Source organism: Microtus pennsylvanicus, chromosome 4 (genome assembly GCF_037038515.1).
Source record: "Microtus pennsylvanicus isolate mMicPen1 chromosome 4, mMicPen1.hap1, whole genome shotgun sequence".
Taxonomy (NCBI): domain Eukaryota; kingdom Metazoa; phylum Chordata; class Mammalia; order Rodentia; family Cricetidae; genus Microtus; species Microtus pennsylvanicus.
In genome coordinates this window covers 60,342,677-60,358,695 of record NC_134582.1, presented here as the reverse complement: position 1 = coordinate 60,358,695, position 16,019 = coordinate 60,342,677, and the positions used below count along the sequence as shown (strand labels likewise).

The 16,019-nt window shown below is 43.3% G+C and overlaps 1 protein-coding gene across 2 annotated transcripts in view; it reads left to right on the top strand.

Annotated features, from left to right (window-relative positions):
• The window catches only part of Rnf125 (ring finger protein 125), an 80,885-nt gene extending 66,431 nt beyond the window's left edge, over positions 1–14,454 (top strand). For both annotated transcript variants that reach the window (XM_075969241.1, XM_075969240.1), the window contains 5 exons: positions 702–855; positions 5,245–5,339; positions 6,720–6,810; positions 8,724–8,831; positions 10,442–14,454. In XM_075969241.1, coding sequence (XP_075825356.1) covers positions 814–855; positions 5,245–5,339; positions 6,720–6,810; positions 8,724–8,831; positions 10,442–10,528 — 423 coding nt within the window. In that variant the 5' untranslated portion in view covers positions 702–813 and the 3' untranslated portion in view covers positions 10,529–14,454. The remainder of the gene's footprint in view (positions 1–701; positions 856–5,244; positions 5,340–6,719; positions 6,811–8,723; positions 8,832–10,441) is intronic.
• The last annotated feature ends 1,565 nt before the right edge of the window (positions 14,455–16,019 follow it).

Here is a 16,019-nt window from a genome sequence, read left to right as displayed (position 1 = left end):
AGGAAGGAAGGAAGGGAGGGAGGGAGGGAGGGAGGAAGGAAGGAAGGAAGGAAGGAAGGAAGGAAGGAAGGAAGGAAGGAAAAAAGGAAGGAAAAAAGTTAACGTTTTTCTGGGTAATCAGAAAAGTTGAGACTCCCGTAAGAGACTACTTCCAGGGTGGGGTTTCTGAGAAGGAAAAGAATGTTTCCCATTAAGGAGATAGTTACTCCTCCCATCTTTTTATCAAGGCTTGAGAAAGTCAGCCAGTGCGAGGTGATTGATAGGCCCAGCTGGATTGACTGTTTTGGGTGTCCGTGCAGAGCCATAGGCAGACCTTGGATTCCTGGTCTTTTCCCCTGGGAGCAGCTGAGTGGCCTTTACAAGCCCAGGTACTCCCACCTTCTTTTTTTGAGACAGGGTCTCACTGTATGACTCTGGCTGACCTGGAACGTGCTGTGTAGACCAGGCTGGCCTTGAACTCGCAGAAGTGTTTGTCTCTGCCTCCTGAGTGCTAGCATTAAAATCATGGACTACCAAGCCTAGCTATTTTATTTTCAGTCGTGTGTCTGTGTCTGTAATGGGTGTGTGCCCACATGAGTGTAGGTGTCCTGGGAGGCCAGAAGACTTGGGTGCTGGGAATGGAATCAGGTCCTCTGGACGAGCAGTGTGAACTCAAGTGCTAAGCAGTGTCTCCTGATGCATCCTCTGTCTGTTTTGAGTAGGTTCTGCCGATCCTGTATTGCGACCAGTATTAAAAATCATAAATGGACATGTCCATACTGCCGAGCATACCTTCCTTCGGAGGGAGTGCCAGCAACTGACATAGCCAAGAGAATGAAGTCAGAATACCAGAACTGTGCTGAGTGCGGGACTCTGGTGAGTAACACAACCCTCGTTCATGATTACAAGAAAAGTTTTCCAGGGATGTTTTCATTCCACCTGCTCTGTCTCTCCAGCTCCTCCACTTTGGGAACAGGATCTCATTCTGTAACCCACGGCGAACTTAAACTTGCCATCCTCCTGCCTCTGCTGTGGAAGTGTCAGGATTACATGCATACCCACCACATCAGCTCCTTTAATTTTGGTGTATATATAGCACAGAGAGATGGAACCCAAGGCTTCCTGCATGCTAGGTGACTGTTTACCCCAGCCCTCATTTTTACCTTTGATATAGAGACAGAGTCATTAAGTGAACTGTGCAGCTGTGAACTTACTCTGTAGCCCTGTAGTAGCTTGTATTACAGGCTTGCCCCACCAGCCTTGTAAATACTTGGTAAGGAGGAGGGGGGTTTCAAGACAGGGTTTCTCAGTGTAGTCTTGGCTGTCTTGGAACTAGCTCTGTAGACCAGGTTGGTCCCAAGCCCACAGAGATCTGCCTGCCTCTGCCTCCCGAGTGCTGAGACTAAAAGCATGCACCACCACCACCTGGCAAACATTTTTTTTTCAAAGTTGGAACTTTTACTTCGTTCGTCTGTTTTCTTACCACCATCCAGAGCTGAAAAATAAAATATTTTTAACCTGGATGGAATTTAAAGAAACATACGAAAAATTCATGCCTTTAATCTCAGCACACCAGAGGCCGAAACTGGAGGATCTGCTGCATGTTCACGGCAGTAGTTCTAGTCCAGCCAGGACACTGTAACAATGCACATACCTGAACAAGGACAAATACCCAAAACAAAGTCAGTCCTCGCCAGGATGTGCTGACACACTCAGGAGGCAGAAGCCAGCCTGGGCTACAGAGCAAGTTTCAGGACAGCCAAGGCTACATGAAGAAACCCTGTCTGGGAAAAAAAGGGAAAAGAGGCTGGAGAGATGGCTCAGCGGTTAAGAGCACTGACTGCTTGTCCAGACGTCCTGAGTTCAACTCCAACACCCACATGGTGACTCACAACCACCTGTGATGAAATCTGGTGCCCTCTTTTGGCAAGTAGGCATGTATGCAGGCAGAACACTATACATAATAAGTAAATTAAAAAAAAAAAATCCAGTCCTCAGCAGTTATTCTCACCCCTTGCCTGAGATCCTGGAAACCAACTGAACTTCATCCTCCTTCATCTGCCCCTTAAGAAATTACTTCTGACTGAGGGAGCAGGAAGATGCTAAATGGCCTTTCATTTTCCTAGCTCCTGAGAGTGATTGATTTGATTTGGTTCCCTGCACCCCTTTCTCAGGGCCCTTGTCTCCTGTTAGGCTCCCTTCCTGTTACCATCTTTCCTGATACCTGGAGAGCTGTATGGTCACACTCCCCGTGTCAGCCACTGCCAGGGCCCTTGAGGCAAGAACACAGGGGAGCTTGGCACCTCCTCTAACATAGCATCCAGCACCTACCCTCTAAGGCCTTGGTGCATTAAAAGACATTTATAAGATTGGCGTGTTGGTACACACCTTTAAGCGTAGCTCTTCGGAAGCAGAGGCAGGTGGATCTCCATGAGTTCGAGGCCAGCCTGGTCTACAGAGCAAGTTCCAGGACAGCCACAGCAGTTACACAGAGAAACCCTGTCTTGAGAAACAAAAAACAAAAGTAAAAGGAAAAAATAAAGACATTTTTAAGTATAAGGCTCAATAATCTATCATGACCACCTAGCCAGAATTTATACATATCCTTTGGAGACAAGCATCCTGAGATCCAACACTAATTCTCTGTTTCTGGTTTTACACAAATGATTTGTCTGTTCTTATTAATCTATTTATTTTATGTGTGTGGGGGTTAGGGGACACACATAGACAACCTTACTTTGGTTGTCTATCCTGGGTGGACCCCTCACCTGATTCTCATCTCTGGTAGCCATCGGTCACAGGATTTTGGTTAATGTATGAGGAACTCTGTGCCCTCTCTTGCTTTCTAGACTGTTCTGTCCAGGAGTGCTGCCTGTTTCTGTTACAGGTTTCAGCTTTGCATGCTTCACTGTGAGGCCTGCTCTCCTCTCCATGCAGCCTGGCCTTGGTATTTTTAGTTCCTCTCAAAACAACTTCTGAGATAGTCGTCTGCACATATTTTCCTCTGTTTGGTTATCTGCAGCATTAGAACACGCAAGAGGCTCGTTGTCTACCGTCTCTTCGATGGCATCTTACATAATGTTGTTTGTATCTCTGGATTATAAATTTAACAATCTGTTTATTTGTCAGTGTGCAATCCCCAGGTTGATGATTTTTCTAAGGAAAGCTTGTCTTTCTTGAACAAAGAATCTGAATTTTTTTGTGAAACAGAGTCTTAGTCTGGTCTAGCCTGAAACTTGTGATCCTCCTGCTTCAAATCCTCCTCCTTTCAAACCTTGAGAATTATGTGTGTACCACCACACCCACTGTCACACTGATTTTTCTTTCCTTTTCCTTTTCCTCACTCCCTCCCTCCCTCCTTCCTCCTTCCTTCCATCCCTCCTTCCCATTCTTTCTCTTTCTTCCTTTCTTTCTTCCTTCTCCTGTTTTTATGTTTCTTTGGAGACCAGTCTCACTCAGCATGCCTGTATGGCCTGGGACTCACAGTGTGGATCAGGTTGGCAGAGATTACCTGCTTCTCCCTCTCAAGTGTTGGGACTAAAAATGTGTGCCAGAATGCCTGGCTTAGAAGTATAGACATACTTATACACGATTAAACTAAATAAAGAGAAGCTATGTAAATAGAATTCTTAAATTTTATCTTGGTTAAGAGGAGAGCGAGAGCATGTGTGCGCACCAACAGGCATACATGGGCCACAGCGTGCATGTGGAAACCAGAATACAGTTTGTAGGAACTGGTTCTCTCCTCCCTTGTGGGGGCCTAGAATCAGTTGTCAGGCTTAGTAGCAGGTACCTTTACTCAGTGAACTATCTCAGCCACACCCAAAGAAGATGCTACAGGTTATAAACACGTCCTTCCTCCTTCTGTTCCTCCTCCTCCTCCCCTTCCCCACCCCCCTCTCACATAGGGTCTCATTGTATAGCCCTGGCTGGTCTGGAACTCGGAAAGATCTACTCACCTTTGCCTTCCAAGTACTGCGATTAGAGGCGTGCGCCACTGCTGGGCTTACACCTTTAATCCTTTATATCTTAATATCTTTTTAAGATCAGTACCTTCATCAGTCTCCTTTTTATGTTTTTGATGGGTTCTTTGTCACTGTTTTCATGTTCTCGCTAGCTTGCTTTACTTCTGTCTTTTGTTAAGTGACTGTGGCTATTTCCATCACGTGGTAGAGTCTTTGAAGCTGAACTTTCAAAGGAAGTTTGGGCAGAATGAGGCTGGCTGTGGGCTGCCACCTAGCTACAGCTGTAAGAAGCTTCCTCCACCGGGAGATCTTATCAGTGTTTCTGCTGAAACTGAGTGCAGGGTTACTGTTTATCTGTCTAGCCCCTGAGTGTTTGTCTGCACTGATCAAGGTGGGCTACAAGAACTGTGGTCCTTAGCCCTGATGGCACCATTAAGCATACTGTGCATTCTGAATTCACACAACACTCTTGGCCATATGGTGAATTGATGGCATTTATGACTTCACTTAAGGTGTGAGAGGTTTCCTTTACTTCGTGATGGACACTTGTAAAGCGTGTGCATTCGATGATCTCCATCTCCATTTCTTTTCATCTCTTGTTAATGTTTTTCTTCTTCTCTTATTCTCACTCTTTCTCTTCATCTAGTCTTCTTTTTATCCAAAACCTACTTACAAAACAGCATGCAAAAAATTCTTTGTTACTATACATCATTTTGCTTTAAAAAAAAAAAAAACAGCATGCACCAGGCGGCGGTGGCGCACACCTTTAATCTTAGCACTTGGGAAGCAGAGGCAGGTGGATCTCTGTGAGTTCAAGGCTAGCCTGGTCTACAAGAGCTAGTTCCAGGACATGCTCCAAACCTACAGAGAAATACTATCTCAAAAAAAAAACCCAAAAAACAAAAAAAGAAAGAAAGAAAGAAAAAACAGCATGCTTTTTTAGAAGGAACAAATTTAAAAGCTTAACATTGTGTTAGGAGATTTTAACACAATATATTTATTATTATTATTATTACTACTACTACTACTATTACTTTTTGGTTTTTAGAAACAGGGTTTCTCTGTGTATCCCTGGCTATCCACAGGCCGTGAACACAGAGATCTGCCTGCCTCTGCCTCTTGAGTGCTGGGATTAAAAGGCGTTCTCATCGGACTCAGTATTATTCTTGATAATGCCTGTACTTTGTGACTATTCATGAATAAATCCAATTAATTACTGCCCCGATTTGAAAGTTATGGAGCTAGGTCACATAAAGGCCCTCTCCCACAGGAGTCTGATCTTGAATGTGCCTTTTTGTAGGTTTGCCTCAGTGACATGAGGACGCACATAAGGACTTGTGAGAAGTACATTGACAGATATGGACCACTGCAAGAACTTGGCGAGACAACAACAAGGTTTGCTTGAATACGGTGTAGTGTCATGCTAAATTCAGTATGTCTCTGAAGAATTTAAGCTTAACACTTGGGAAGCGGAGACAGGAGGATTCTTATGAGTCTGAGGCCATCCTGGGCTACATACGAAATTGCACTAGAAATTCAATTTGAATATCTCTTTTAAAAAAGACTTTTAAAAATTTTTATTTTATGTGTCTTGCATTGTCTGTGCACCATGTGTATGCAATGGCCACAGAGGTCAGAAGAAGGTGTCAGAAAACCACCATGCAGGTATTAGAATTCCAAGCCAGGTCCTCTGTAAGAATAGCCAGTGCTCTTCCCTGCTGAGCTATCTCTCCAGCCCCAACAGCCCTTTGTTTTTAATAGTGAGTGATTTCAGTACCCAAATCCCATCTCTATTTTCTTAGTATTTGTGTGTATGTATGGTGCTTGAGTGTATGTCTGCTCCAAGTGGATGCAGGGCCCTGTGGAGGTGGGAAATTGTGTTGGATCCCCACGGGAGTTATGCAGTTGTGAACCGCCCCTACGCAGATGCTGAGACTGGGCCTGTGTCCTCTGCAAGTGCAGCGAGTGCTTTGCACCACCGAGCCATCTCCAGCCTCGGACTTACGCATCTCAACCTGGAAGTCTAAGACTTACTCTGGCCTTTTTATAAATGATGCCATAAATTTTAAATGAATATTTTTAATGTAAGCAGAGTACAGATTCTGCTAAATTGACCAGAAGAGAGGGGAAAAAAAAAGACTAAAATATAGCTTGAGAAAATATGGCTTTGACTACAAATTGATGGAGTTTATGGAAAATTTAAAATATATAGAAACTAACTTAACCTCTTATTTCTTTTGCTGGTTAAAGTTATAGCAAAGACTCCTGCAGCTAAACTTGGAGGCGCCAACTATAATTCCAGTACTCAGGAGACCAAGGCAGGAGGATCACCACTGCAGGGCTAGCCTATGCTACATAGCAACTTTGAGGGCAGCTTGAACCATGCAACAAAACAAACAAAAACCCAGTCCAGTATGGTGACAAATGTCTATAACTACAGGATTCTAGGAAGCTGAGGCAGAGGGATTGCTATAAGCTTGAGAAAAGCCTGAGCTACTTAGCAAAACACTTGTCTCAAAACAAACAAACCAGAAAAGCAAACCAGGTGTGATGGTGCATACTCATAATCCCAGCACTTAGGGGCTAGAAGTAGAAGGACCAAGGTAAGCCTGGGATACATAATGAGACCCTGCTTCCTCACACAAAACAAAACAAAACAAAGAAAAGATACTAACCTAGCTATAGTCAGTTTAGTCTGTTTTTTTACATTTCTAACTAGGTGACTACTCTCTAGCCGGCCACTGTTTTAATGATTGCAATTCTGTGCTATTTCAGATGTGTCTGTCCATTTTGTCAGAAGGAATTGGAAGAAGACTGCTTGCTGGATCATTGTATTACCTATCACAGATCAGAGAGGAGGCCTGTGGTAATGACTCTTGCCTACTACCTGTCTGTCTGCCTTTCTGTCTGTATGTACTGTCTAAATTTAAGATGTGTTAGAATCTGGGTATCGTGGCTCATGTTTGTAATCTCAGCACTGGGGAGGTAAGGAAGGACGGATGCTGGAGGTTTGAGACCAACCTGGACTACACAGTGAGTTCCATGTCAGCACTTACGTACTTTTTAAAGTTACTACATTTATTTACCTGTGTGTTCACACATGTGGAGATGAGAGAACTTGGAAAGTCTTTGGCAGAGAACTTTTGGCACAACTGGTGTCAAGTGCCTTTACCACAGAGCACTTCACCAGCCCTGAGAAACTGTTTAATACTGTGTTGCTGGCATGCTGGCACACACGTTTGGAAGGCAGAAGCAGGCAGATCTTCATGAATTCAAGACAAACCTGGCCTACACAGTAAGTTCTAGGCTAGGCAGGTCTACAGCAGTGAAACACTGTCATTTTTTTAATTCTTTAAAAAAAAAAGATATTCAGTTGAAAAATAAATGCATAGGATCTCACTATGCAGCCCCATCTGACCTGACTTGGAAATTTCTTTGTGAACCTGACTGGCCTTGAACTCACAGAGATCTTCCTGGCTATACATGTAATTCTTTTAATATTGAGATATGAAGCCAAGTGTAGTAGTAGACAGGTTGTTTCAGGCCAGCCTTGGCCACAGTGGATTCAAAGCTAGCCTGAACTACATGAGAAACAAAACAAAGCAGCTCTAGAGAGGTGACTTGGTCAGTAAAGTGCCTCACCCAAGCAGGAAGACCCAAGTTCTGATCCCCAGCACTCCCCTAAAGCCCACGTGTGATGCTGCGGTGCCCACCTGGAGGAGGAGTCCTGGAGCCTGCTGGCCAGCCAGCTAGATGAGCTTAATTGCGTACCCCCAGGCTCAATGAGAAGCTCTCTCTCAAAAAAGAAAGTTGGAGGGGGCTGACGAGATTGCTCAGTGTTTAAGAATACTTGCTTCTCTTCCAGAGGACCTGGGTTCAGGTCTCAGCACCTATGTGGTGACCTACAGCAATCTATAACTTCAGTTCCAGGATATCTGATGCTCTCTTCTGGATTCTATGGGCACCAGGCATGGATGTGATACACATATCATATGCTAGCAAACACTCATACATGTAAAGTCAATAAATCATTTTTTTAAAACCTTAAAAACTGTATGGCAACTTAAATACATAAAATGGAAATTAAAAATAAAAATAAGAACACAGGGTTGAGAACAATTGAGGAAAACACCTGACATTGACCTATGACCTTCACATGAACACGCACAAACATGACCAAGTACATATACAGACAAACACAAGAACACATAGATACATCACACACACATGAAACTAAACAAAGCACAATGTCGAGGTATGTTCTATGTATTTCTAGTTAAAATTCACATTCAATGGTGACTTCTTTTTAAAAATTCTGGTATTGCCGGGCAATGGTGGCACACGCCTTTAATCCCAGCACTTGGGAGGCAGAGGCAGGCGGATCTCTGTGAGTTCGAGACCAGCCTGGTCTACAGAGCTAGTTCCAGGACAGGCTCCAAAGCCACAGAGAAACCCTGTCTCGAAAAACCAAAAAAATAAAAAATAAAAAAAATAAAAAATAGGGCTGGAGAGATGGCTCAGTGGTTAAGAGCACTGTCTGCTCTTCCAGAGGTCCTGAGTTCAATTCCCAGCAACCACATGGTGGTTCACAACCATCTGTAGTGAGATCTAGCGCCCTCCTCTGGTGTGTGGGCATACATGGAGGCAGAATGTTGTATACATAATAAATAAATAATTCTTTAAAAAAAAAATAAAATAAAATAAAAAATAAATTAAAATTCTGGTATTAATAGTTATTTAAAATTCTTTCTTGAACTGTTGATTGATCTTTCTCTCTAGTTCTGCCCACTTTGCCATTTGCTACCTAATGAGAGCCCAAGTACCTTCAACAGCAGTTTAATCAGACATCTGCAAGTCAGCCACACTTTGTTTTATGATGATTTCATAGTAAGTATAATTCTACCTTTTACATTATGTTTTTGTGCTGTCTGTGTTAATCTTACTTTTTAAAATCCCAGTGAATAAAATTATACAAGAAAAGTTGAGCATGTTGGTAAAGTGTATAGTATTCGCATTAGCAAGGAGACCGCCGGAACAGTAGAGTGCTTTATAGCGCTCACTACTAATGTTGACGTAGTCTGCTCTAACCATCTGTGAAAGCGTGCACCTTTGACCCCAGCACTGGAGAGGCAGAGGCAGGTGGAGCTCTGTTCTACACAGTAAGTTCCAGGCCAGCCAGGAACACATAGTAAGACACTGTCTGAACGAACAAACTAAAATGATAAAACGGACTTAAAGTAGCAGTTTCACCTTTGGTTGAAGAAGCAAGAGGGACTAGAAAGGGATGGAGATCTTACAGCTTTTGTTTTTACTCATAGAAGTGCTAATATGAAGCTTAAATTTCACCGTGACAAATAAAGAAGCAAGAAGAGCATTTTGCTACATTTTTCTGTCCATAAATCAATAATTAATAGAACTGTTAGCATTCTGAGTCCTAGGAGTCGCTTTGTTTTCCCCCCAGTGTTAGAGATTGACCCTGGGGTCTTCCCCATTCTAGGAAAATACAGTCATTCAACCATGACCGCCCCCCGCCCCCCAGGCTATCAGGAATGTGTAAACTTTATTCCAAGTATGTGTGAAATGTAGAGAACATCCTGACCTGACAAGGCTTTCTTTCTATTACATTTCTAAATCTTCAGGTTTTAGTTGACTTTTTACTTATATGTCTATGTGTATTGTTGCGGAAGAGGGGGTGTTTGTCCATTGAGGTCAGAAGTGGACCTCAGATTCCCTAGTAGTTGTGAGCCACCTGAGGTGGTGTTGTAGAGTTTGAGATCACCCGGAAAAGACCCCGGAGTCCATTCAGAGTATAATTAAACAAATTTATTAAGGCTGCTAGCAGGGACATCAGAGACATGCCTTACAGAAGCAGGCGAAGGAAGGGCTCTTAAAGCCTTTTATCCACAAGAACTGTTCTGCCATGCCAAGATTTGAGGTGGTCGAGGCCACCTCAAAATAGTCCTTGAATGTCTGCACAAGCAAGTTACAGAAGCCAAAATCAGCAGTTAGTCATAATGAGCAGATGGTCACAGCTGGGCATTCCTGAGTGGGGGTCAACGAGTCAGGGTTGCTGGGAACTTATCTTCCAGGAGCTTGAGTCAGAGGTGGCTTAGGTACCAAGGTGGATGACTAGCACAAAATGGAGTTTCTTTAGCCATCACAGTGGGTGCTAGGAAATGAGCTCAGGCCCTCTGGAAAAGCAGTTTTTGTTCTTAACACTGAGCCATTTCTCCAGCACACATTCTCTATATTCTCTATTAATTAATATTCTCTATTAATTAAGACTTGATGGCAATTCCTGAAAGGCCAGTGAAGTCGAACAGGAACCAGTAACCTCAGAGTAAGTTCTGGGTCTGACAGGCTTCCTGGAATGATGGACAAGCCATGTAACTCAGGGAATTTATTCCTGAAAAATGAGCGTTGCATTGACCCTTGTTCTACCCCATCCCATTTCTGAAATACTACTGGCTGTTTCTAACCATTCTTCTCTATTGTAGGATTTTGATATAATCGAGGAAGCCCTTATCCGAAGAGTGTTAGACCGCTCACTTCTTGAATATGTGAATCACTCAAACACCACATAAGTTTATAAATAGCGAAGGACCATTCCCTTGTACCATTTAAGATGCTGCTTGAAGGACTGGGGGAAACTGTCAATGTTTCATGGAGAAAAATGAACTACAGTGTTACACACTTGTCTTTGTTATGTTGCTTTCATTCTGGTCTAGATCTGCCTTTACATTCTTGAGTTTCTTAGACATTTAACCACAGGCAATCGGCTCCACAAGCTGTCGGCAAATGGAAGAGACACAGGCTGAGTATGTGTGCAGGAGCTCCGTGTGCACATTGGTGATGCTGGGCAGAATGCTACGTGTTCATGACTGTCATCATGGTTAGGCAAGATGACCAACCTTTGTTCGACACAAGAAGATGGAGAAAGGAACAAAATGTGGACATTAAAGGAAACCTGAAATTTATTGAAATCCTTATGCTCTAATCTCCAATAAAGGAATGTGGACAATCTTATGTGAAAGGAGGAAGGGAAAGAATTTGAAGTCAACAAAATCCATTTTAACCAAATTACAGTACATAATACTATAACAGGAATGTATGGTGATGCATGCCTGCAGTCCAAGTATTTGGGAGGAGGAAGAATCAGAAGTGCAAGGCCAGTCTTGGCTAATGAGACCATAAAAAAAAATTAAAAAATTGAAAAAAGAAAAAATCTATGTGAACTTAACTATTGAAATACTATATATGCACATATAAAAATTTGATAGAATATTTTTCAAATATTTGTAGCTTATTATTTAGAAGTATTTTATAATGTAGGTGATTTCTTAAGACCTATCTGTTGATATCTGTGGTTGAAGTTTTCACATTGGTAATTTTGCATGGAATTCCAAGGCTTTGTTTTTAATTTTAACATCTTAAAAGGTGTAAAATAAAGCACACATACTGAAAACCAGATACGAAATGTATAGCTTAATGTGTTGTTGTAAGAAGCATTATTGCTCGTGGATGGTGACATGCATATTACTGAGAGACACAGCAGGATTGTTTCAAGTTCAAAGCCAATCTGGGCTACAAGTTGCAGGCCTGCTTGGGCTATCGTGTGAGACCCTGTCTCAAAACCAAAAAAACAAAGCATTATGAACTCATGTATCTAGACATCTATCAGTGGACTTCCTTCCATTACCAGTGTCACTTCACTGAGGTCCAACCTCTCTTTTCTTTGGCTGCTCCTCGAAGGTTGGCTGAATCCTTTGAACACTTTATTACTTTCCTTGCTGTCTCCTACGGCAAGATCTTCCCTGCTGAACCCATGTTTGCTACTATGGACCTGAAATCATCAACTCTCTTAGAAGCCTGGTTGCTTTCTGTGCAGAATGGTATTTCAAACCACAGTCTGAAGCTGGGGATAGTAGCCCATGCCTGTAAGGAGGATTTGTTGAAGACCTTCCTCAGCTACATGGCAGGGTCAAGGACAGCCTAAGCTATCTCAACCCACCCCCTTTCTCATTCCAGAAAAAGTCTCTACGGATATTTACTGCTGTTGAGGTGGCCGTTGTTTGAAGGCGAGAGCTGGTCAACAACTGTGTGTCTGTCTAAAGAGAGAACACTTCATAGCTAGGCATGGTGGTCATGGTAGTCCAGGATGGCTGCTAACTTGAGACCCTCTTGCTTCAGCTTCCTGTGTATGAGGATACTGGTGTGTGTTACCATGCCTGGCAGTTATTCCCCATTTTCAAAAATAGTTTATTGTGCCAACATTCTTGTGTTATGCTGCACTCTCTCCCTTTTATCCCCCAGTTCTGCAAATAATGTGTATTTATTATTACTGCAGTTTTCACATCTGATTCTTTAATGACACATTCAGGACACTGATGAGAATTTCCATTTTGAAATGAAGAAAAAAAGGTAACAAAGACTGACCATCAACTCCTGAGGGTGAAATGCTATTTGACTTAAAAGTAGCTTCTTTAAAGGGCTGGTGAGATGGCTGGATAAGCAAAGGCACTTGCTGCCAAGTCTAGCAATCCGAGTTTTGATCCCTGTGACCCACATAAAAGAGAACTAACTCCCACAAAGTACTGACATAAGGGGTACCACACACACACACACAAACACAATACAGCTAAAGTTGTAACGATTTATAAGCATCATTCATGCACATCAACATTGTCACAATCAGGTGCCGTGATTTCTTCCCCTCCTTTGTGAGACAGCTTCTCCATATGTATACCTGGCTGGTCTGGAACTCACTGTGTAGGGCAGACTGGCCTTGAACATTAGGTGATCTTCCTGCTTCTGCCTCCTAGTGCTGGGATTTAGATGTGGGCCACTGGTTTCTAAAATTTCTTTAATGAATTCTCCATGACTACTTTGATATTGCTACTGTTTTCCCACCCAGGACACGGTCACTTGGGAGATATAAAGGCAGGGAGGAAAAAGACTTCAGGACATCCCTTTTGTTCGTTCATTTCTCTATTTTTGGTCTTGGATTACATCCAAGAGCTGGTGTGTGTCTGGCCAGTGTAACAGTCATTCTATGTTAATTTAGAATCATAAAGTCATTATATCTGTAAGTTTAAAAACCCATTCAGAGGGCTGGAGAGATGGCTCAGTGATTAAGAGCACTGGCTGCTCTTCCAGAGGACCCCAGTTCAATTCCAGCACCCACATGGCAGCTCACAGCTGAAATTCCTGCTCTAGGGCACCTGACAGCCTCACACAGACATAAATTTAGGCAAAATACCAATGCACATAAAATAAGAATAAACATTGAAAAAATTAAGGAAAAAACACCAACCTATTCTGGATAACCAAGATGGCCCAGCAGGTAAAGGCTTTCTGCGCCAGTCTGGCATCCAAGTTTGTCTGATCCCCGACAGCTCGTGGTGGAAGAACTGACTCCGGAAAGTTGTCTTCACCTCCGCACGTGCATCATGCATGCTCGTGTTGGAACTCAGTCAGCACACCTAAAAGTAACAGCCGGGGGGAGGGGCCTGGCTGAAGGGTGTCCGAGGTCCGGCACCCATGCAGGACAGCTCACTGCAGCAGCTCCTCTGACCTCTACTAGTACTTGAGAGCGAGTGAGCGAGCACAGGTGTATGAGCATCTGCACACACAAAAAACATTTAAAAATAATGAAGTAAGAAACCCAACAGCCGAATTCTAAGTTGGACATGGTGACTAAAGTCTGTAGTCCCAGCACTTGGGAGGTAAATGCAGAAAGATCAGAAGCTTGGGGCCAGCCTCAGCTACACAACAAGTTTAGGCCAGCCTGGGTTCGCATGTGACTCTGTCTCTAAAACCAAAGCACTGCGTTTTAAGTACATGCATTGCTAACAATGCGTGGACAGACTCAGAATAGTATCTGAGGTTTGTTTTTTAATTTTGTCACCTATAGGATAAGGTAGTGCTGGCCACCTGAATGCTTTTGGGTTCTGGATCGCTGCAGTTTGAGAGCGGCATGCAGGTAGATATCCTTCCACTGTGCGCATACCTTTTTATAAAACGGCGTTTGTGATTCGTTGCTTTAAAAAGTCAAAATTGGTATTCAAAGCTGTGTCGATTGCCAATACAAATCTTTCATGTGCTTTCTTGTAAATACTGCCTTATGATACAACTGTATCGAAGGGAAAAATATTCCAGTGGCGTGCTAAAGCTAAGTTCTCCTAAACTGTGGGCGGAAAATGAAATGGCTGGGGACCAGTGGTAAAGAGGTCGCACTCCTAAGATCCCCTGACTGTGCTAATGTTGGTTCCATACTGTTACTGGGTATTACGTGTGTTTCGTTTCAAAGTGAGCTTACTCTACTTTTTGAATGCTTATCATATGATGATTTGTATGCTCACACATTGAAGGTATTTTTTAAGTACTAAGGAATTCATTCTTGTTCAAATGTAGAAAGAACTTTGATCAGAATTTAAAATGTATAATTCTTTTTCTTTTGAAAACTATTATGAAAAATAAAAATGGCAGGACCATTGCTTTCATTAAAATATTCAATGTGTGTATTTGGTTTTTTTATTTTTTATTTATTTATTTATTTATTGGTTTTTCGAGACAGGGTTTCTCTGTGGTTTTGGAGCCTGTCCTGGAACTAGCTCTTGTAGACCAGGCTGGTCTCGAACTCACAGAGATCCGCCTGCCTCTGCCTCCCGAGTGCTGGGATTAAAGGCGTGCGCCACCACTGCCCGGCTTGGTTTTTTATTTTTGTGGTACTGAGCATTGAATCTGGGACCTCACACATGCTGGTAAAGCATTTGTGTGCCAAGCTACATCCCTGATCCTCTTCCTTTTTAAGACAGAATCTAAATTAGTTGCCTAGGCTGCCCTCGAACTTGCGACCCTCTGTCTTAGCCTCTCAAGTGTCTGGGATTACAAGCCTGAGTCACCATAAAGTTTTTGTGGTTTTGAAACAGGGTTTCACCATGTTGCCCTGCTTACATAGCCCAGGCTGGTCTTGAACTTGTGATCATTCTCTCTATGTGCTCCCCTGCAAGTCCTGGGACTATGGCCCTGCACTACTATTCCTGGCCAGGTAGTTTGGAGAAGCCCCTCCCCTCTCCTTTGCAGTGCTAGGGCAGGACCCAGGACATGTGCATACCAGCTTACCTTTTCAGTTCCAGTGGAGCCCCTTGCTCACAGCCAGCAGTAACACCATGGTGCTCAGAATGCCCCTGTTGTTATGGGTATTTTGAGTGTTAGCAAGGAGGGTCTACCTTCTTACTGTAGAATACTGAATATTCTTAGTTTCTGCCTAGATCCCAAGCCACAAGCATGCTCTTCCCTGTTAGGACAACCAGGCATGTCTCTAGACAATGACAGTGTCTGCTGGGACATAGGGTCTTTAGTTGAGAACTACTGAACTAAGTGAAGATTTGTTTATGGGCCAGGTGGTGGTGGCACATGCCTTTAATTCCAGCACTCGGGAGGCAGGAAGATCTCTGTGAGTTTGTGGCCAGTCTGGTCTACAGAGCAAGTGCCAGGACAGGCTCTAAAGCCACAGAGAGACACCCTGACTTGAAAACAAAAACAAACAAAACAGCAACAACAACAAAGAGGGCTGTAGAGCTGGCTCAGCAGTTAAGAGCACTGACTGCGGTTCGAGTCCCAGGTAAGTCTGTACTGTGTGTATGTGTCTGTGCCTCTGTGTATGAATGTCTCTGTGTCTGTGCTGTGTGCTGTGTGAGTGACGTCTGCATGCATAATTAATCGGAAAAAAAAGCTGGGCGATGGTGGCTCACGCCTTTAATCCCAGCACTCGGGAGGTAGAGGCAGGCAGATCTCTGTGAGTTCGAGACCAGCCTGGTCTTCAGAGCTAGTTCCGGGACAGGCTCCAAAACCACAGAGAAACCCTGTCTTGAAAAACCAAAAAAGGGGCTGGAGAGACGGCTCAGAGGTTAAGAGTATTGCCTGCTCTTCCAAAGGTCATGAGTTCAATTCCCAGCAACCACATGGTGGCTCACAACCATCTGTAATGCGGTCTGGTGCCCTCTTCTGGCCTGCAGACATACGTTCAGACAGAATATTGTATACATAATAAATAAATAAATATTTTTTTAA